Consider the following 22374-nt stretch of genomic DNA (forward strand, 5'->3'; position numbering starts at 1 on the left):
TCGAAAAACAGGGGACTATCACCATCACGCCATTTATGAATTACATATTTGTACATATTTGTACTGCCTCTTTATACATACATAGAAAAACTCGTCACAGTGAAAATACTGAAGTACTGCTAGTATTAGTTGTCTCAAGTGTTTTCTTACAAATAGTATTTAACTTTTAACCAGAATCCCCCTTATTTCCTAAAACTATAAAGCCAAATAACAGTGAAGAAGGCTATTCTGAGAGCAAGAGACGCCTGTCCCTGGGCCAAGAATGGCATGTCATCAGAGAGCAAAGGTGCACTTTTTGCCCACAAGATGACACGATTCAAGGTAAGAAGACACTAGTGATCATTTTCCCCCAACACTGGCAGGGGCTGTGAAAAGCATCAATTTTATTCAACTTGCAGCAAATTCTGCCAGAATAAATGGCTGAAGTTAATATCAGTTATGTCACTGAATTCGTTCTCAAGGGAATTACAGACCGGCCAGAGCTTCAGGCCCCGTGCTTCGTGGTGTTTTTACTCGTCTATGTGGCCACAGTGCTGGGCAACCTTGGCTTGATTACCTTAATCAGGATTGATGCTCGGCTCCACACACCGATGTACTATTTCCTCAGTCACTTGGCCTTCGTTGACCTTTGTTACTCCTCTGCCATCACACCGAAGATGATGGTGAACTTTGTGGTGGAATGCAACACTATTCCTTTCCATGCTTGTGCAACACAACTGGGCTGTTTTCTCACCTTTATGATCACCGAGTGTTTCCTTTTAGCTTCCATGGCCTATGACCGCTATGTGGCCATCTGCAGTCCCCTGCATTACTCAATGCTGATGTCAACAAAAGTCTGCATTCAGTTAGTGGCAGTCCCATACATATACAGCTTTCTGGTTGCCCTATTCCACACCATCGTCACCTTCCGTCTAACTTACTGTGGCCCCAATGTAATCAACCATTTCTACTGCGATGACCTCCCTCTCTTGGCTCTGGCCTGCTCAGACACTCACATGAAAGAAATTCTCATCTTTGCCTTTGCTGGTTTTGATATGATCTGTTCCTCTTCCATTGTCCTCACCTCCTACATCTTCATCGTCACCGCCATTCTAAGGATCCGCTCGACTCAGGGGCGACGCAAGGCCATTTCTACCTGTGGCTCCCATGTGGTGGTTGTCACTATTTTCTATGGCACACTTATCTTTATGTACCTACAGCCCAAATCAAACCACTCCCTGGACACAGACAAAATGGCATCTGTGTTTTACACAGTGGTGATCCCCATGTTGAACCCCCTAATCTACAGTCTAAGGAACAAAGAGGTGAAAGAGGCCTGGAAGAAAGGCTTGGATAACGGTTGTGAAACCTTAAAGATATTAAAATTAAGAAAATAATAAAGAATAAATGCTTTATTAAATACAGGAAGGGAAATAAGTGAAACTTTCTGTTGTTGACATTTCTTGTCATTCTTTCCTAATGAAAATGTGATGGCTACTTCCACAGACCTTGACCTCTTCTCACTGGATCCAGGCCAATCCTGGGAAGTCAGTATAATTCAAAGTACGATTCAGGCCATTATCAAGCCTTTACAGACCACGCAAGTTGTGCTCAAACATGTCCTCAAACACCCATATGTGTATCTCAAGCAAAGGCAGTTGCATGTTTTTGTTAGAATTCAGAACTCTGAAACTAAGTCTGCCTGAGTTTTAATGCTATTTTCTTCCCTTACTAGCTGTACAACCCTGGACAATTGACCTGAGGTCTGTGGTTCTGTTTCCAATTCTGGAAAATGATGGGACCCAACTCATTGGTTTGTTTTGAAGATTAAATAGGTTAATATCTACAGAACACTTAGAACAGTGTCCTGTGATAATAAATGCTATTTAAGTGTTTCTTATATAAATGTTTGTTATATATCCTTAAAGATAATCTGTTGAATTCTCAAAGGCTTTTCAGTCTTTAAGTAAGAGGGACAAGGCCTAGTTAAGTTTCTACCACCTGCCAGGCCCTTAATCAAATAGTTTTGCTTCATACAATTACACAAATCTAAAAGAAGTGTGAGGTTCCACCTTTGGGCCTCAATTATTCATAAATTGCCTAAGTTCATATAAGTGGTAATGTGAAAATTCTAAATGCGAATTCAAGTCTATGGGTGTTATGGGTGTAAAAAAAAAGGGTATTATAGATTACCTAAACTTATATGTGTCATGACCAGATTTTTAAATATCATTGAAAGTTATTCACTTATAATAAATTGTGTTATTAAATGCATAAGTTCTGTGTATCTGCATATTTGTTCAAATAGAAGTAATCTAAAGTTACAATGTCATTTAATTGTGCCTGCTTGTATTCAATCACCCTTATAGGATCATGACATGAAATTTAAAAATGTAGTGATTTGATATGATTTTATTATTTTAACATGTCATAAAAATGAATTAGTGGTTTAATATTATCTTATGATTTTACCATTTTAGAAGGAGAATCTTCATTATATAGAAGAAAATTTGAGGTTTGTAATCAAGGTGATTATTTCCTTTTCTGCATCCAATCTGTAAATACCAGATCTACCGCTATAAGGCACTATGAGAACCTTGTAAGTTGAATGAATTCTCACATTTTCAAGCAGGTTTAACAGAGAAATATGGTGTTGCTTTTCCCCACACTTTATCTTGAGTATATGTTTATATGGAAAGATACACACACGTATTGTCCTTCATCACATTCAAAACACACAGAAGTATACAGACAGTCTTTTTATAGGTAAAGAAATTCAGACTTAGAGAATCTTGATGCCTCACCTGAGGATCTGCTCTTCTGGGGTATTTTGAGGTCTCACTGCACCTTTCTGTTTAATGCAATTATTACAAGAACAATGATTAAATGCTAATCTACATCCTCTCAATTATATAATTTAACTTACATATTAATAAATTGTCAGAAGCATGCTTGGTTTTCCTACATATTTTGACCTTAGCAAAGCAATATTAGAGTGTAATCTATGAAGATTACTAGTGATTATATATTTATAGAATATTTAACCCCCCTTCGGCCTTCTTCTTTCCACACGCAAAGAGGGAGAAGAAAAAAATTCTAGGAAGACTTTGTAACTTGCAAACTGGTTTTTGGCTAATTAAAAGGGAAGAGTTTTTAATGACCTTTTGAGCAGGTAAAGTGGCATAATTCACTAACTAGTGCTTGATTCCTAACCTCAATCCATAGTTTATAGAAAGGATCTCCTTTCAGAAAGGCAAGAATTTCTCCCAGAACCAGAGATCAAGGCAATTTCAGAAAGGCGATCTATGAGTTTGTCTATGTTAAAATGTTTATAACAGTTCCTATTTTATACCATGTACTAAATAATCAAAGTTAGCTCTTATTAGTATTAACAGTATTTAGACTGGAGCTTGCTCTGCAGAAACCTGTGCATGCTCCCATCAGACTGATGACTGTAGGAGGTGATTCTTTTTGAATATTTCAAGGATTCTTCCATCACCTCCCTAACTCATAATTGCAAGTCATTGCCTCTCCTAGCTCTTATTCTTTCTAGAACTTCTATTTCTTTGATGTTTTGGAACCTGGGTAGCCCTTGCTGTGATATTACCAAACTCTCCAACACCTTTAACCTTTGAATTCCCCTTTCTTAAGCTGAAACTTGGCTTCCCCTTGAAAACCTACTTCTCTCCAGATTACTTCTTTGCAGGCTGCTCCATTTTAAAACTTCCCACATATTTCAAATTTAGCAGGTGAGCTGAGGCATTGTTCATGTTCAGAGCATTGTATTTATTGCATGATTTACAGCATAATTTATTGTTGCATCTTGCATTTGTGTAAACTCCCCTGATGCTTTGAGGCTTATACCCATATTTATTGTTGTCACATATTACTCCCTCTCACTTATTGAAGACTCTGGTACGAAGATCATTCTGCTCCTCTGGCACAAAGTTGTCATCAGTGCCCATGCACACCACGTATTTAATAGCATGGCTTCTCGGATTCTCGATCTTGATGTCAGTGACCCAACCACCATGCCACTCCCACTCCCATGGCTTCATTTTAAACATTTTATCTGGAAATTGATCAAATGCTAAATATACAAAATCAAAACTTTATATATGACCACGACTTTCTATCCTTCCCTTTTCTCCTCAATTATGAAATACAGCTTTTCACTTGTGCACACATATCCCAATTCCTTTAACTCCACTAATTATCTGTTACCTATTGTCACCTCCTTCCTTCAGTTCTTACTTTATACAGCTTAGACTTCATGACTTATCACCACAATGGCTCTTCCTTGCATCCAAAACTATCTTGCCCTATTTTCTCCCAGATGTACCAAAATCTCGGGATTTTGAACTGTTCTCTTCTCAATTGTTCCTGAACTACTAAGAACATCATCTAGGCAGAAGTGAGTTACTACAAACTTATCACATTCAAAATCAAGCAGTCACTTGGTTGACCTGCTTCTCACAAAATCAGTGTTCTGCCTTCCAGTCAGTATGTAGCTATTTCCCCCTCACCACCCTCTTACTAGTTCCTAACAATTCTAATTTTATAAGGAGACTCAAAGAAACAAAGTGGAATGTTTCTCAGTTCTTGTCACCAGCCACACAAAACTACCTGTTCCCTCATCTACCCTTTTTTTTGGGGGGGGGGTGATTTATGACTTCTCTTCTTTTCCCTTTGTCCCTTAACCTCTGTTCTTCTCTTTGTTGCTTCAGTACCAGACATCCTGGGAAAGTCATTCACCTCCTCCTTCACATGTATCTTCACCTATTGCATTCTGAAATTTGTTTTCAGCATAATTGCAATGAGATTACTCCTTCCAAGCTCACTACAACTCTCCTTATTCCCAGAGACACAACAACTTCTTTTTTTTTTTTTCCAGGTTGAAATATTTATTTATTTATTTATTTATTTATTTATTTATTTATTTATTTATTTGAGAGGGCATCTCTCATATTTATTGATCAAATTGTTGTTAACAGCAATAGAATTCTGTATAGGGGACTCAATGCACAATCATTAATCCACCCCAGCCTAATTCTCATCAGTCTCTAATCTTCTGAAGCATAACGAACAAGTTCTTACATGGTGAACAAATTCTTACATAGTGAATAAGTTCTTACATGGTGAAGAGTTATCACAGAAACTTTCGGTTCTGATCACGCATTATGAACTATAAACAATCAGGTCAAATATGAATATTCGTTTGATTTTTATACTTGATTTATATGTGGATCCCACATTTCTCCCTTTATTATTATTATTGTTATTTTTAATAAAATGCTGAGGTGGTAGGTAGATGCAAGATAAAGGTAGAAAACATAGTTTAATATTGTAAAAGAGCAAATGTAGATGATCAGCTGTGTGCCTGTAGACTATGTGTGAATCCAAGCTAGACAAGGGCAATAAAACATCCACGGATGCAGAAGATTTTTCTCAAAACAGGGGGGTGAGGTTCTAAGCCTCACCTCTGTTGATCCCCAATTTATCACCTGATGGCCCCCCTGTGACTGTGCCTGTCTTAAGTTTTTCCTCCCTTGAGGAATCTTACCCGTCTCTGGCTAACCAGTCATCTTCTGGGGCCATACAGGGAAATGTAAAGTTGGTAAGTGAGAGAGAAGCCATATTGTTTGAAAAGGTTAGCTTTTTAATTCTTGCAGATTTATGCCCTGTGGCTTCTATGCCCAGCATTTGTCTTGAGGTATCTTTACCACTTGGAGGAATTATGATACTCAGTAAATTCTATATGAGGCACGAATTCTATTTAAGGGTTGTAATTAGGAAGGAAGAAGAAAAGCTATAGAAGTAGCAGGCGGAAGAAAACATGGGAAGATTGATTATTTCTTTGACATATATTCTTGTAGAGTAACTTCAGCATGTATAGGTTTTAAGCTACTAATTAAATTGTGCACACACATTAACATATAGGAATACAGTTACATAACCAAAGCAGATCTATAATTACCAGCCATCTCCAGTGAAACCAAGAAAACCAGTTAGGCACCCTAGGCATTTGTGAAAATTTATCTATGATATGATGGATATTGTCCAACTGTACTTGAATAGTTTGGGAGAAATCAGACAAATTAAAACAACCCATTCCTGGGAACTGTTGACATCCCATATGTTCTTTTAATAGTAGATAGTCTGTAGTTGTAAGATTTTGGAGCGCTACAACTTGCACTTCTCCTAATTATTGGTTGAGTTCCAACAGTATAGATCCAGTCAAATTTGTTGTTTTACTGTATGCACAGGCCAGCTTAGATATCTCCTTCTTCATTCCCATGGCAAGTCCAGGAACCAGTGGGATGAATGCAGCTACAACTGCAGCATCGCCTGGATCTTTGTTGAGGTTTTTGATGATCATCTTCTGGTATGAGTCTTCCAGAGAGTGCTGATGTTGGAAGTTCTTCTTCATATCATATCTTAGTTCATTTTCTGGGTAGCCAAATTAGGCTTTGATCCTCTGTATAAACACAAACAGACCCTTTGCCCACACTTTGATATGCCCTTTATACCATTGTGTAGACCTCATTGGAGGTCACCACACAGGAACTGCTTTTTCTTTTTTTTAAGAGAAAGGAATATTCTCAGAAAAATGTACCTCTGTAGCCGATCATCTGATACCCTTTAAGTGATCAAAATTAAGGATATTGAAAGCATGCATTAATCGTTGATATACAGTTAGTTTTATCCTATGAGGGAGTAATCCCCCTTTTCTTTCTTTCTTTTTTTTGTTATCATTAATCTACACTTACATGACAAATATTATGTTTACTAGGCTCTCCCCTATACCAGGTCCCCCCATAAAAGCCTTTACAGTCACTGTCCATCAGCATAGCAAAATGTTGTAGAATCACTACTTGTCTTCTCTGTGTTGTACAGCCCTCCCCTTTTTCCCACCCCCCCATTATGCATGCTAATCCTAATACCCCACTTCTACTCCCCCACCTTATCCCTCCCTACCCATCCATCCTCCCCAGTCCCTTTCCCTTTGGTTACCTGTTAGTCCATTCTTGGGTTCTGTGATTCCACTGCTGTTTTGTTCCTTCAGTTTTTCCTTTGTTGTTATACTCCTCAGATGAGTGAAATCATTTGGTATTTCTCTTTCTCCGCTTGGCTTATTTCACTGAGCATAATACCCTCCAGCTCCATCCATATTGCTGCAAATGGTAGGATTTGCCCTCTTCTTATGGCTGAGTAGTATTCCATTGTGTATATGTACCACATCTTCTTTATCCATTCATCTACCGATGGACATTTAGGTTGCTTCCAATTGTTGGCTTTTGTAAATAGTGCTGCGATAAACATAGGGGTGCATCTGTCTTTCTCAAACTTGATTGCTGCGTTCTTAGGGTAAATTCCTACGAGTGGAATTTCTGGGTCAAATGGTAAGTCTGTTTTGAGCATTTTGATGTACCTCCATACTGCTTTCCACAATGGTTGAACTAATTTACATTCCCACCAGGAGTGTAGGAGGGTTCCCCTTTCTCCACAGCCCCGCCAACATTTGTTGTTGTTTGTCTTTTGGATGGCAGCCATCCTTACTGGTGTGAGGTGATACCTCATTGTAGTTTTAATTTGCATTTCTCTGATAATTAGCGATGTGGAGCATCTTTTCATGTGTCTGTTGGCCATCTGTATTTCTTTTTTGGAGAATTGTCTGTTCAGTTCCTCTGCCCATTTTTTAATTGGGTTATTTGTTTTTTGTTTGTTGAGGCATGTGAGCTCTTTGTATATTTTGGACATCAAGCCTTTATTAGATCTGTCATTTTCAAATATATTCTCCCATACTGTAGGGTTCCTTTTTGTTCTATTGATGGTGTCTTTTGCTGTACAGAAGCTTTTCAGCTTAATGTAGTCCCACTTGTTCATTTTTGCTGTTGTTTTCCTTGCCCAGGGAGATATGTTCAAGAAGAGTCACTCATGTTTATGTCTAAAAGGTTTTTGCCTATGTTGTTTTCTAAGAGTTTTATGGTTCCATGACTTACATTCAGGTCTTTGATCCATTTTGAATTTACTTTTGTGTATGGGGTTAGACAATGGTCCAGTTACATTCTCCTACATGTAGCTGTCCAGTTTTGCCAGCACCATCTGTTGAAGAGACTGTCATTTTGCCATTGTATGTCCATGGCTCCTTTATCAAACATTAATTGACCACATATGTCTGGGTTAATGTCTGGAGTCTCTAGTCTTTTCCACTGGTCTGTGGCTCTGTTCTTGTGCCAGTACCCAATTGTCTTGATTACTATGGCTTCGTAGTAGAGCTTGAAGTTGGGGAGTGAGATCCCCCCTACTTTATTCTTCTTTCTCAGAATTGCTTTAGCTATTTAGGGTCTTTGGTGTTTCCATATGAATTTTTGAATTATTTGTTCCAGTTCATTGAAGAATGTTGCTGGTACTTTGATAGGGATTGCATCAAATCTGTATATTGCTTTGGACAGGATGGCCATTTTGACGATATTAATTCTTCCTAGCCACGAGCATGGGATGAGTTTTCATTTGTTAGTGTCCCCTTTAATTTCTCTTAAGAGTGACATGTAGTTTTCAGAGTAGTCTTTCACTTCTTTGGTTAGGTTTATTCCCAAGTATTTTATTATTTCTGATGCAATTGTGAATTGGTTCACTGTTGGTTCATTGTTAGTGTATAGGAAAGCTACAGATTTCTGCATGCTAATTTTGTATCCTGCAACTTTGCTGTATTCCGATATCAGTTCTAGTAGTTTTGGGGTGGAGTCTTTAGGGTTTTTTATGTATAATATCATATCATCTGCAAATAGTGACAGTTTAACTTCTTCCTCACCAATCTGGATTCCTTGTATTTCTTTGTTTTGTCTGATTGCCATGGCTAGGACCTCCAGTACTATGTTAAATAACAGTGGGGAGAGTGGGCATCCCTGTCTAGTTCTCGATCTCGGAGGAAAAGCTTTCAGCTTCTCGCTGTTCAGTATAGAATTGGCTGTGGGTTTATGATATATGGCATTTATTATGTTGAGGTACTTGCCCTCTATTCCCATTTTGCTGAGAGTTTTTATCATTAATGCATGTTGAATTTTGTCGAATGCTTTTTCAGCATCTATGGAGATGATCATGTGGTTTTTGCCTTTCTTTTTTGTTGATGTGGTGGATGATGTTGATGGACTTTCAAATGTTGTACCATCCTTGCATCCCTGGGATGAATTGCACTTGATCATGGTGTATGATCCTTTTGATATACTTTGAATTCAGTTTGCTAATATTTTATTGAGTGTTTTTGCATCTACGTTCATCAGGGTATTGGTCTGTAGTTTTCTTTTTTGGTGGGGTGTTTGCCTGGTTTTGGTATTAGGGTGATGTTGGCTTCATAAAATGAGTTTGGGAGTATTCCCTCCTCTTCTATTTTTGGGAAAACTTTAAGGAGAATGGGTATTATGTCTTCCTTGTATGTCTGATAAAATCTGAGGTGAATCCATCTTGCCCGGGGATTTTGTTCTTTGGTGTTTTTTAGGTTATTGCTTCAATTTCGTTGCTGGTAATTGGTCTGTTTAGATTTTCTGTTTCTTTCTGGGTCAGTCTTGGAAGGTTGTATTTTTCTAGGAAGTGGTCCATTTCTCCTAGGTTTCCCAGCTTGTTAGCATATAGGTTTTCATAGTAGTCTCTAATAATTCTTTGTATTTCTATGGGGTCCCTCGTGATTTTTCCTTTCTAGTTTCTGATTCTGTTGATTTGTGTTGACTCTCTTTTCCTCTTAATAATTTCTGGCTAGAGGCTTATCTATTTTGTTTATTTTCTTGAAGAACCAGCTCTTGGTTTCATTGATTTTTGCTATTGTTTTATTCTTCTCAATTTTATTTATTTATTCTCTGATCTTTATTATGTCCCTCCTTCAGTTGACCTTAGTCCTCATTTGTTCTTCTTTTTCCAATTTCGATAATTGTGACATTAGACCATTCATTTGGGATTGTTCTTCCTTCTTTATATATGCCTGGATTGCTATATACTTTCCTCTTAAGACTGCTTTTGCTGTATCCCTCAGTAGTTGGGGCTTTGTGTTGTTGTTGTCATTTGTTTACATATGTTGCTGGATCTCCATTTTGATTTGGTCATTGATCCATTGATTATTTAGGTGCGTGTTGTTAAGCCTCCATGTGTTTGTGAGCCTTTTTGCTTTCTTTGTACAGTTTATTTCTAGTTTTATGCCTTTGTTGTTTGAGAAGTTGGTTGGTAGGATTTCAATATTTTGGAATTTACGGAGTCTCTTTTTATGGCCTAGTATGTGGTCTATTCTGGAGTATGTTCCATGTGTACTTGAGAAGAATGTGTATCATGTTGCTTTTGGATGTAGAGTTCTGTAGATGTCTATTAGGTCCATCTGTTCTAGTGTGTTCTTCAGTGCCTCTGTGTCCTTACTTATTTTCTGTCTGGTGGATCTGTCCTTTGGAGTGAGTGGTGTGTTGCAGTCTCCCAGAATGAATGCATTGCATTCTATTTCCTCCTTTAATTCCGTTAGTGTTTGTTTCACATATGCTGGTGCTCCTGTGTTGGGTGCATATATATTTATAATGGTTATATCCTCTTGTTGGACTGAGCCCTTTATCATTATGTAATGTCCTTCTTTATCTTTTGTTACTTTCTTTATTTTGAAGTCTGTTTTGTCTGATACCAGAATTGCAACACCTGCTTTTTTCTCTCTGTTGTTTGCATGAAATATCTTTTTCCATCCCTTGACTTTAAGTCTGTGCATGTCTTTTGGTTTGAGGTGAGTCTCTTATAAGCAGCATATGGATGGGACTTGCTTTTTTATCCGTTCTGTTACTCTGTGTCTTTTGATTTGTGCATTCAGTCCATTTACATTTAGGGTGATTTTTGAAAGGAATGTTCTTATTGTCATTGCTGGCTTTAAGTTTGTGGTTACCAAAGTTTCAAGGTTAGGTTCTTTACTCTCTTACTGTCTAACTTAACTCACTTATTGAGCTATTATAAACATGGTCTGATGATTCTTTATTTCTCTCCCTTCTTATTCCTCCTCCTCCCTCCTTCATATGTTGGGTGTTTTGTTCTGTGCTCTTTTTAGGAGTGCTCCCATCTAGAGCAGTCCCTGTAGGATGCCCTCTAGAGGTGGTTTGTGGGAAGCAAATTCCCTCAACTTTTGCTTGTCTGGGAATTGTTTTATCCCTCCTTTATATTTAAATGATAATTGTGCTGGATACAGTAATCTTGGTTCGCGTCCCTTCTGTTTCATTGCATTAAGTATATCATGCCATTCTTTTCTGGCCTGTAGGGTTTCTGTTGAGAAGTCTGATGATAGCCTGATGGGTTTTCCTTTGTAGGTGACCTTTTTTTTCTCTCTGGCTGCCTTTAATACTTTGCCCTTGTCTTTGATCTTTGTCATTTTAATTATTATGTCTCTTGGTGTTGCCCTCCTTGGATCCCTTGTTATGGGAGTTCTGTGTACCACTGTGATCTGAGAGGCCATTTCCTCACCTAGTTTGGGGAAGTTTTCACCAATTATTTCTTCAGAGACACTTTCTAATCCCTTTTTCTCTCTCTTCTTCTTCTGGTACCCCTATTATGCGGATATTATTCCTTTTGGATTGGTTTCTCAGCTCTTTGAGAATTCTTTCATTTCTGGAGATCCTTTTATCTCTCTCTGCATCAGCTTCTCTGCTTTCCTGTTCTCTATTTTCTTGTCCATTAATGGTCTCTTGCATCTTGTCCATTCTGTTTTGAAGTCCTTCCAGAGCTTGTTTTATTCCTGTATTCTCCTTCCTTCCTTAGTTCTTGCATATTTCTCTGCAAGTCCATCAGGATGATTATGACTTTTGTTTTGAATTCTTTTTCAGAAAGACTGGTTAAATCTATCTCCCCAGGTTCCTTCTCGGAGGAAGATGTAGCAGATGCCAAAGCTGTCTGGGTTAGTCTTGTCTGGATCATATTTTTTTGCCTTTTCATGTTGATAGGTGCTATTGACTGACAGCTGGGAGGGCCAAACTTTCCACTTGCTACTGGCCTTTCTTTACTGGGACAACTGCGGCCCCTAGTGGCTTGTGTTGGGCAATTGCATGTGGACTGGGTCTCTGTATCTTGCCGGCGGTATGGAGGAAGCTCCCTTGCTGTGGGCGGGCGTGGCCAGCCTCAGGCTGCTTCTCTGCTTTGACAGAGCCCCTGAGTGGTAATGGATGGGGGCCATTTAGCTGTTTACTTCCATGAGGGGTCTCAGAGCTGTTGCCTAGGGGGTTTGTGCACCCGGTTTTCTCTGTAATTTTCAGCTCCTGGACTGTGACCTGTGTTGTTTCCATCTAGCTGTTGCATCCCTGTCCCTTTAAGACTTTCAAAAAGCACTCGCTTTTCTTTGTCACAGGGGCATCAGCTTCAGTACCCACTCAGAGGTCTTGCTGCCCTGTTTCCCTAGTTTCCAGCCCTCCATGCATGCACTGTGTCTGCGCTCTGGTGCGGGTGGCTGGGGCTGGGTGTTTAGCAGTCCTGGGCTCCCTCTCCCTCCCGCCAGGAGCTGGGGGGAGGCGTGCTTGGGTCCCGCCGGGCCAGGGGTTGTGTCTTACCCCTTTCACCAGGGACTGGGCTCTTGCACGTGTGGATGTAGTCTGGCTGTTGTCCTGTGTCTTCTGGTCTCTCTTTTAGGATTACTTGTATTTGTTGTATTTTCAAAAATATATATGTTTTTGGGAGGAGATTCCCACTGTCCTACTCACGCCGCCATGTTGGCCCCGCCAGAGTCCAGAATTCTTAACCTGCTAACTCAACCTTTGATAAACAAGTCTCCAGAGACTCGTCTGAACTCTTGACACATTCCTCGTGCAATCTCCAGGCTCCAGCCATGCTCCAGACTTTCTCTAGTGTGACCACAGATTCTGCACTTAGTTGGGGCAGAATACTTCTCCCTTATCTTCCCTCCTCTAGTTGGCTACTAGGTTTCCATTTATTCTTCAGCTCGCAGGTGAAATTTCACTTCATTCCAGGTGTTTTGATACCTATAGCCAACTATTCATTCACCCATTAATGTGTTCGTAACCTATTCTAAATTTCAAATTCTTGGTAAGCAAAGAAAGTTTTCTCATTCTTTTATCCCAATACCTAGTGGGACTCAGCAATTAGCATATAAATATAAATGTAATAGTAGAATAATGGAACAAATGAATACTAAGTTTGTGTTACTCCAACCTTTCTACTGCCTTAACTTCCATGGTATTTTTCTCCAGTAAATGATACTTTTGTGAAATCCACAACATAACCAGGAAAAGTCCAATATATCTTGAAGCAAACTCAGTGAATGCTGACAATACTTAACATGATGAGTATATTTTGTATTATTTGTTGGTCCCTCTAGAACATTTTCTTTGTACTACATCATTTCTGAACAAAACAATGTAATGATGTCTCACAGATTTGAGTGATTATGTTACAGTTAATCTCTTGGGACTTGACTTCCTTAATAGGCAAAGAACAATCACTTCAAATTTCAGATCACTATGTTGAACCCAAGTATAATAAAGAATTAATAACTAACAGCAAAGATTATTTTAACACACAGGAAAAAACAACTCACAAAGTATTTAAGTACCTTTTAAATTTACTCTTTGTACTTTAATGTGGATTTTATTAAATTTTGAATTTTAGTAAAAGGTTACTATTGATATTCAATTGTCTGTTGAGCTCAAACAATAATTAAACCACAAATTTTTTTACTGATCGGGAGGTATAATCAGTTCAGTCTCAGAAAATTGTTTGAAAGTTCTTGTCAAAAAGTGACATGATTTAAAATGAACTTCATATTGTTTCTTGAAGTCTGTTGGAAAAACAAAGTCATGCATATCACAGAGAAATTAACACTCCTTCCCTTCAAACTTTCTAACAAATTATTTTCATCCCCATTCTACATACACATGTATGCAGAGTGATCAATGGAAAAGTATCCAGATAGGAAACCCATAGGCAATTGCTTATTTTTACAAGACAAAAAAGTTGTGTCTTACTGAACATGGATGGCGAACCTAGGAACACTGTTTTGATTTTTTATGACACCATTCTGTCTAGTCAAATTAAAACAACAACAAAAAAAATCTTACACATAAATTGTACAGAAGCCACCATATTTTTTGGCATTTTTATATGCAATTAATCTGTAATGATTATACTAAATGTGGCTTCCCTCGGAAACTTGAAATAAAAGCAAGAAAGCATATAAGACATTGATCAACATGTACAACGCTGGAGCCTCTGAGAATATGTTCATTAATTATTTTAGAAAGATATTTTAAACTTTATCCTTCTGTCAAAATCATAAAATCTTTTCCAGGATTTCCTCTTAGAATTAAATTAATCCTTTAAAAATTGCAATTCATTCTGTAATCACTATTGTTTTAACTATGTATTTCTGTATAAAAAACACCCCAAATCTTAGTGTCTTGAGACAACAATGATTTATTATCTCTCATACTTCTGTGAGCTCACTAGACATTCATTCTCCATGTGGCGGCAGCTGGGGCAGTAGAACAGCTGTGGTCCAAGATGATCTTGGTCATACAGTTGACACTTGGTAAGGCTGTCAGCTGAAATTTTTTTTTATCCATGTGTCATTTCCATGTGTCTGGTTTGGGCTTCCAACAGTATGGCAGGTCGGTTCCAACATTTAGCATTCCTATGGAGAAAAGGGTGTAGCCTTAGAAGTCTCATAATACAACATTTCTTTTGAGGATTCCATTATATTAAGCATGTCACAGGCCCAGAGTCCATTAGGGAGTTAACTATATATGTATGTGAATAGAGACAAAGGGGTTCATGTGGACTACTTAGTAGTAACATACTGCAACCATCATCAATGAGTTTCTTATCAGTTTCTCCAGATACAGTGTAAGAGGGGAAGGCGGAGTGCTAAATTTTGAAAACTGTGAGTGGGCAAACATTAAAAATGGAATCAGACACTTTATTACATATTTTTTCTCCTCAAACCCTTCATCAAAACTTCAGTCACCACTGGCTCATAGAATGCTCTTACGCCTTCTTAACTCCTTCCCTCTATTATATAGATAATTTTACCCTCTCTCACAGAAAGAAAAAATTCTCCCTGTTTAGGAAAGAAAAGAATATACTTGAATATGAAAGTATAGGATTCTTTACTGATCTCAAAGAGAGAGCCATATAGGAACATGGTCATGATAATAAAGCTTGCCAATCACACCAGAATAAGAGAAAGAAATGTCTCCATTTCCTAAAGCATCTAGATTCTTCTTTTTTTTATGGGTAACTAATAAGAAAGTGCCTTAAGTATAACTTCTTCAATGATTAGTAAGGCTATACTTTGTCTCATTTTTAAAATAAATTTATTGGACATCAATGTTTGATGAATTATCTTCCCATGCCTTTGGCAACTTTTTTTTTAAAGAATATTAAAACTCAGTTTAATGATAGTAAGAGGTTTTCATATAATCAGAGTGTTAATCTTTATTTGTAAAACGTGTTACAAATATTTTACCAGATTTAGTTTTATCTTAATTTTGTGTGTTGTGTATATTTTCATATATGGCTTACGTAATCTTTAACTATCCAGTGTATCTTGCTGGCCTTTATAATTCTTGAATTCTTATAAAACTGTAACCCACAAATCAGGTAAGAAGCTATTTACATTTACTTCTGGTTCTAGGCAGTATAATCTTATATTAGTGACATGTTACTATGTTGGATTATTTTTAGTTCATATGTGTTATATAGCGTGATTTTTAAATTTTCACTCTTAAGGACTTAGAGGCTGGAGCAGAGAAAGGGGTAGAGGAATAGGAGAGGAGGTCTAGAGGTTCACATGGGCCAGATCATCAGAGCTTTGTGGGTCTTTTTGTAAGTCCTTTGGCTTTTACTTTGAATAAAATAGGATGTACTTTAAAGTTTCTAGAATAAAATCTTACTTTTTCTCACTTTTGATTCATTAAAATTCTTTAAAACTTTAATATGTTTCCAAAAATCAAAACTGCATAGCAGAGTAATTGCAAAAAAGATTGACTTCCATACTTGTCAGTGCCTTCATCCCTGCCTTCCCTATGGGTGACCATTTTTATTCATTTTGACTCACCTTTTCAATTAAAAAAAATCAAATATAATATACATACATTATCTGCAATCATCCCCTTTTGCACTGTGTGACATACACTGTTTTCCTTTCAATATTATATTGAGGTGTTTTTTTTTTAGTATTATATTCTGAAAAGCAGTGTGTAGCATACCTAGAAATCTTCCTGATTTCCAGAATAGCTGTTCCTATCAATGGATATTTAGGTGCAATCTGTTGCTACTATAAATAATAACCTAGTGAATGATCTTGCACATGTATTATTTTGTATTTGAGTCAACATTTATTTGGGATAGTCTGTGAGAAGTAAGATTGCAGGCTGCTGCAGTTTTGCTAGATATTGCCAAGTATCCCTCCACAGGAGTTACATAATTTTTCATTTCTATCATCAATATATTACAATTTCCCTTCACCTTGTCAAATTGTTGTATTTTGAAATACTAAATGAGAAATGGTATCTCTTGGTTTTCATATTTAAGTTGAGAGAGACTCTCCCCTAGATGGTATTCCCCCTGCCCCTTTTCATACAGATTAGACATTTATGAATTCTAAACCTCTACAAGAAAAAATTACACATTTTCAGTGTAGTGAAAATTTTAATAAATTTCGGTTGACTCAGACAATCAAGCACTGGAAGGCTGATGGAGATCATTTGATTAGCTCTCATTTTAGAAGTAACAAAACTGACTCTTTAATGAGGCCCAGGGAATTTAAATCATGTAAGTAGGCTATGCAGCTGAAAATGGACTTTCTGAATGTGGAAAGGGAAATTACTAAAAAAGTGTATACTATTAGAAATGTTTAGAAAATGAGATCAAAGAAATTAAAGGAGACTGTCGGTTCCTCTTTTACACAATGGGAATCATGTCTTCAAGCAAAAGGCTATAGTAAAATATTTTTGAAATTTGTTTCAGCATTTAATCTCTTTTTAGGGCTTATCACCATGAGTTTATCATTCTATGAAGCACATGTGAGAAACCCAAACATAAGAGTACATGCCCCTGGGGATGCTGGTAAAGTAGAATTTGGCTGGATTTGAAATGGTGATGGCTAGAAACAACTTGTGTTTCAGTCAAGCCATTCCTCACGGGGCCAGAGCTCACTTTAGGCACAGCAAAAATGTCAATGGCTGTACTTTTCTGTCTTACTTTTCTCTGTGTGCCTGTAAAGTGCTAAACTTCCATTTGTGAAATAATTAAAATGACTCTGAAAGAGCCAGACTCATTTCCCTCACTCAGTGAAGAGCTGAATCCTTAAGAAGAGACAATGATAAATTTCAATGACTTGGCTGTCATTTTATGGCCATTCATAAAGTTATTAACAAAAATCCTGTTACTTTAAGAACTGTTATACAAAATTATGAGGTAAAGATTTCTAAAAAGATATGATACATTGTTTCAGTTTGTAACAGATGAAAAATACAATCTTAGTAATAAGTCCTTATAAAGCAAAAGTCAATTTTGTTGGACTACAGTTTATTGCAGATGAATGATTTATTTATTTTCTTAAAGATATATTGCTTATAAGTACTAATTTTAGGATTTTGAAGTTAAGAAGACTTTGAAATTGGGGCACCAAACAAGAAATATGTTAAAAGATATTGATCAACTAAAACATTAAAATTAATTAATAAATGCTGAGGACTTAGATTTTTAAACATTTTATTCTGACAATTTCAGAGTTATAGAAAATGTGCTAACATGTTACAAAGAATTCCCATACATATTTACCTGCCTTCCCCAAGTGTTAACATTTCACCACATTTTTTCCCTGTACTTTGATAATCAATTGAAGACATGATGCCTCTTTGCTCTTATACACTTATAAGTACATATTTGCTAAAATCAAGGACATTCTTAAATGACCACAGTACCACTATAAAAAAAATCAGCAAAATAACATAGATATGGCATTATTATCTAATCTCAGACTTTACTCTACTTTGAAGGATTTCTCTCATTTGTCAGGATTTGGACTGCTCTTTTCATTTTTTTTAAGTTAGGTTTCTTCTAGTGTCGATGTCATTGTCCCTGGCAGGTCATCAGAACCAACAATTCTTTTCAAATTCATCTTAGTGCGAGTGTGTGTGTGTGTGTATGTATTTTATAGATAGTGTTAATAACTTAAAGCTGCTTTAGTGATCTAAAGTAGGCATAGTTTACCAATGTCCATTTCATGAACTGAAGTGTTCAAGTCAAACTCCAAACTCCTTTATGGCATAAAAAAAGAAGATTGATTTTAAATTACGAAACAAAATTTAACCTACTATTTGCAACTGCATTTATTTCATTAACATGTCTTTCAATATTATCAGGAGTTATAATTTTCATAATAATAGAAAATGAAATCCATGTCAATATTATATTAATGTTATAACCTTACAAAAAATGTTACTAATGTTATGCTAATACAGAAAACATGAAGTCTGTTTTTTTGCTGCTGTTGTTTTTGTGTTTGTTTTGTTTTCTTTTTGTATCCCAACCCTGAAGACTTTCACTGAGACCATAGGGAATTTATTTTATAGAAGAACACAACTTTTCTAGAGCTCTATTCAAAGCATTTTTGACTTCCTGGTTCCTCAGGCTGTATATGAAAGGATTCAGCATGGGAATTACCACAATATAGAAAACAGAAGCTATTTTGTCAGTGTCCAGAGAATGGCTTTTTTTTGGCTGCATATACATGAAGATGACTGAGCCATAAAATATGGTGATGGAGGTCAGGTGTGATGTGCAAGTAGAAAATGTCTTCTTCCTGCCTTCAGCCGAATTCATTCTCAGAATGGCAAACAGAATGAATATGTAAGAGACAAGAATGATCAAAAGAGAGAGAAGGGTATTGAAACCAGCAAGTATGAAGAGTATCAGTGTTTTGATGTCTTTGTAGAGGGTCTTACGACAAGCCAGACCAACCAGGGGAATATCATCACAGTAGAAGTGATGTATTATGTTTGAATTACAGAAAGACAAGTGGAATGTAAGAATTGTCTGGAGGAGTCCCACAAAAAAGCCATACAAATATGTACTCGCCATCATTTGCACACAGACCCTTCTGTTCATGACAGTGGTATAGAGTAAAGGGTTGCTAATGGCCACATACCTATCATACGCCATGACTGAAAGCATATACACCTCACAAACCGCAAACATGACAAAGCAACACAACTGAGTGGCACAAGCAGGTAAGGATATTCTTTTAATTTCTTGGAGGAAATTCACCAAGGTGTTAGGGGTGACAGAAGAGGTATAACAAAAATCAACAAAAGCTAAGTGGCTGAGGAAAAAATACATAGGTGTGTGAATCTGAGGACTGATATGAATTAGCATAATTAACCCAAGATTACCTATGACACTAATTAAGTAGATCATTAGAAAGATCCCGAAAAGAAGGGCTTGTAGCTCTGGACTGTCTGTGAGTCCCACGAGGATGAATTCAGTCACTTCTGAATTATTTCCTTTGGCCATGGTATATGTGTAGAAGCATATTATACTGTTACCTCTAGAACATCCATTCTGGATAATCTTCCACTTCTTGAATTAAGCACTTGACTCACACTTGTTTTATGGCAACTGTATTGGAAAAATCATCCTCAGTCATGCCATTGGGCATTCTCAGCATTCAATTCTGCCTGCTTTTGATCTGAAGGGATTTACTCCAGGCAGAAATTCCAAGAAGCTCAGTGGTCTGAGGGATTGTTAAAGAATTGTTAAAGGATGCCTTGAATTAAATGTGGAATCTCATACATACAATGAAAACCCAGTATTATAGGCATAGCAGGATAACTAATTCAATGATACTAGATATAGCAGCATATTTCAGGGTAATATATTAAGATGAAATACTGGGCATTTCAACTCAACTGAGGATTATGACAGCCTTTACTGTGTCTAAACATTCGAAGTTTGCTAGCCAATGCATTAGAAGAAGGAGGAAAATATCATTTATAAAGCATACGATATTATGTCTGAACCAATAAATTCAGTGGAAAGATGTTATTCGACTTACTATGATTGTGGTAAACTCTTCTGCTACAAAGCTCTATAATGAAAATGGTCCCTTAATAAAAATGTAACTTTAAAGCAATCTGCAAATAAAGTTTTCAAGATTTCATTTAAAATAATAAACAATTTAAAACCTAGGGTTTAATTTAATAAAAATCTAATATTAATAAACATATTAACACTAAAGCAAAACGTTGGTTCATGTTGTTTTAGTTGAATAAATTCATAGTGTCACATTATTTCTTAGCAGAATGGCATTTAGGAAAGAAGAAAATTCTTACAGGTTAATTCAAATTTGAAATGCATGATAGATAACCCTAAATAAATCTCTTAGATAAAATTGCAAAACAGGACCTTTCATGAAGTATAGTGAAGGGTTATTTTAACCTTACAATAATAAACCATATTATAAACTAAAAAATGTAAAACAAAGTGGAATTAGTGTCATGCCAGTGAATGTGTATCAACTGGTTTTCAAAAAAAAATAAATGGTAATTTGTAGCATCTGCTGGTTTTCTGATTTCCATGGTGTAAGTATCCCCAACCATAGCTGACTTCAAGCTACCAACCTGAAGTCATTGAACAAGGGGTGGGAAAGAGATATGCAGGTATAGATTTTGTTATATATGTATACTGTTATGAGCTACACTGGTGGTAGTCATTCCAAAATAGGTTGGTATTGTAAGAAAAATAATAAAATAATATTTTGTCTAAGACAACACACATATGATTATACCATAAGCTAGAGAACCACTGAAGTCATTTAACATTCACATGGCCCCTAGATTTTAAAGAGTGGAATTGAAAATTGTGAAATTGTTATTGCATTTATTTGAAACATGTTTCATGTATCTCTACATCTATCAATTGATTATCTAGCTATCTGTCCATATCACAGTTATTGGTTGTACATGGCAGTCCTCATTTACATAGTGTTTCTCCATGTTCATTATTATGCAAGGGAGGGAGATGATATGCAAGTACCTACCATTTACTATAACCCATTTTCATGTAAAGAGACTCTAAACTGAATGACATTGCCATCATTTAATTGATAATCTAATGAGAGCTGCACACAGTACAATGTCATTTTTTGACCATAGATGTAGATTTTTTTTCTCTGGACTACACTGCCTACTGGCTTTATTGTATTATAAGCTTTACTTTAATCCATCACAACCAACTTACCTTAGATCTGCGGGGTATAACTGCGTATTATCCTTGCTACTGGCAAAATGGGGCGTGAGGTTCCAATGATTTGAAGAATATTTATTTAGAATGTCTGAAGCTCCTGGGATTCCATCCCTGAATTACATTACTATTTTTAAAAATAATTAGAAAAAAAGTAGAAGGAGGTCTCATAGGCTTAAAAAAAGCAGCTCAGTTTCAGTCTTTTGAGAAAAAGAGTCACTCTTTCAAGAACAAACCAGACTTCCAGGTCAGTGGAAGGCTGTGTTAAATAAATAACATCATTAAAGTTAGGCTGTAGTATTATTCTCTTTAATAAAGAAAATTTGTTAAATGTATAAATATGGGACAGTTTCATATTGTCTTTTATTTCAAGTAATTATCAAATCAGAGTAAAATATTTATACTATGCATCTTTGCTTTTTACATGAGTCATTGTTGAAGCAGCTGGAGAATGCTTTTTGGAGGTGTGAAGAGTCTAAACTTTTGCCCATGTTCTGCGTCTACCTAGTTATATATCCAGGTAATGGCTTTTTATACCATTTTTTATTTGAGAAATGGGAAAATTGGTATAAATCTTATGGACCAAAGAATTTTATCTATTTATTTATTTCAGTTGAGGTACATCCAATAAAATACACGAATTTTAGAGCACAGCTCAATGGATTTTGATATGTGTGTACACTCAGTAACCACAACCCAGATCAAGATATCGAACATTCTCCCTTTTTTTCCATTTGCCTATTTCATCCAGCCCTCCACACCCCCTCCTCTGTGCCGCCAGTCTGAAACACAAGTTTCTCTATGCGTATGAGTCTATTTCTGGGTTTTTTTGCTCATTTGTTTTGTTTTTTTAGATTCCGCATGTAAGTGAAATCATAGGGTATTTTGTATTCTCTGTCTGACTTGTTTCACTTAGCCTACTATACTCTAGGTCCATCCATGCTGTTGCAAATAGCAAGATTTCACTCTCTTTAATAGCTGAGTAATATTCCACTGTATATATGTTAGCACATCTTGTTTATCCATTCATCTATCAATGGACATTTAGGCTGCTTCTGTATCTTGGCTATTGTAAATAATGCTGCAATAAACATAGGGGCGCATATATTTTTCTGGACTAGGGGAATTATTTTC

The 22374-nt window shown here is 36.6% G+C and overlaps 2 protein-coding genes across 2 annotated transcripts; one reads left to right on the forward strand and one right to left on the reverse strand.

The window, feature by feature from the left end:
• Positions 1-416: 416 nt before the first annotated feature.
• On the forward strand, positions 417-1376 carry OR8U3 (olfactory receptor family 8 subfamily U member 3). The gene has a single exon (XM_017659647.3). The coding sequence runs from the start codon at positions 417-419 to the stop codon at positions 1374-1376; it is 960 nt and encodes a 319-aa protein (XP_017515136.3).
• Positions 1377-18561: 17185 nt separating this feature from the next.
• Positions 18562-19521, reverse strand: LOC108388491 (olfactory receptor 5AL1-like). Its single transcript, XM_017646982.3, has one exon. The coding sequence runs from the start codon at positions 19510-19512 to the stop codon at positions 18562-18564; it is 951 nt and encodes a 316-aa protein (XP_017502471.3). The 5' UTR covers positions 19513-19521.
• Between the last annotated feature and the right edge of the window lie 2853 nt (positions 19522-22374).

Source organism: Manis javanica, chromosome 11 (assembly GCF_040802235.1).
Source record: "Manis javanica isolate MJ-LG chromosome 11, MJ_LKY, whole genome shotgun sequence".
Lineage (NCBI taxonomy): Eukaryota > Metazoa > Chordata > Mammalia > Pholidota > Manidae > Manis > Manis javanica.

What these genes read in the sequence shown, in the direction of transcription:
- LOC108388491 (XM_017646982.3), bottom strand. Translation starts at nt 19,512, where the DNA reads ATGGCCAAAGGAAATAATTCAGAAGTGACTGAATTCATCCTCGTGGGA.
- OR8U3 (XM_017659647.3), top strand. Translation starts at nt 417, where the DNA reads ATGGCTGAAGTTAATATCAGTTATGTCACTGAATTCGTTCTCAAGGGA.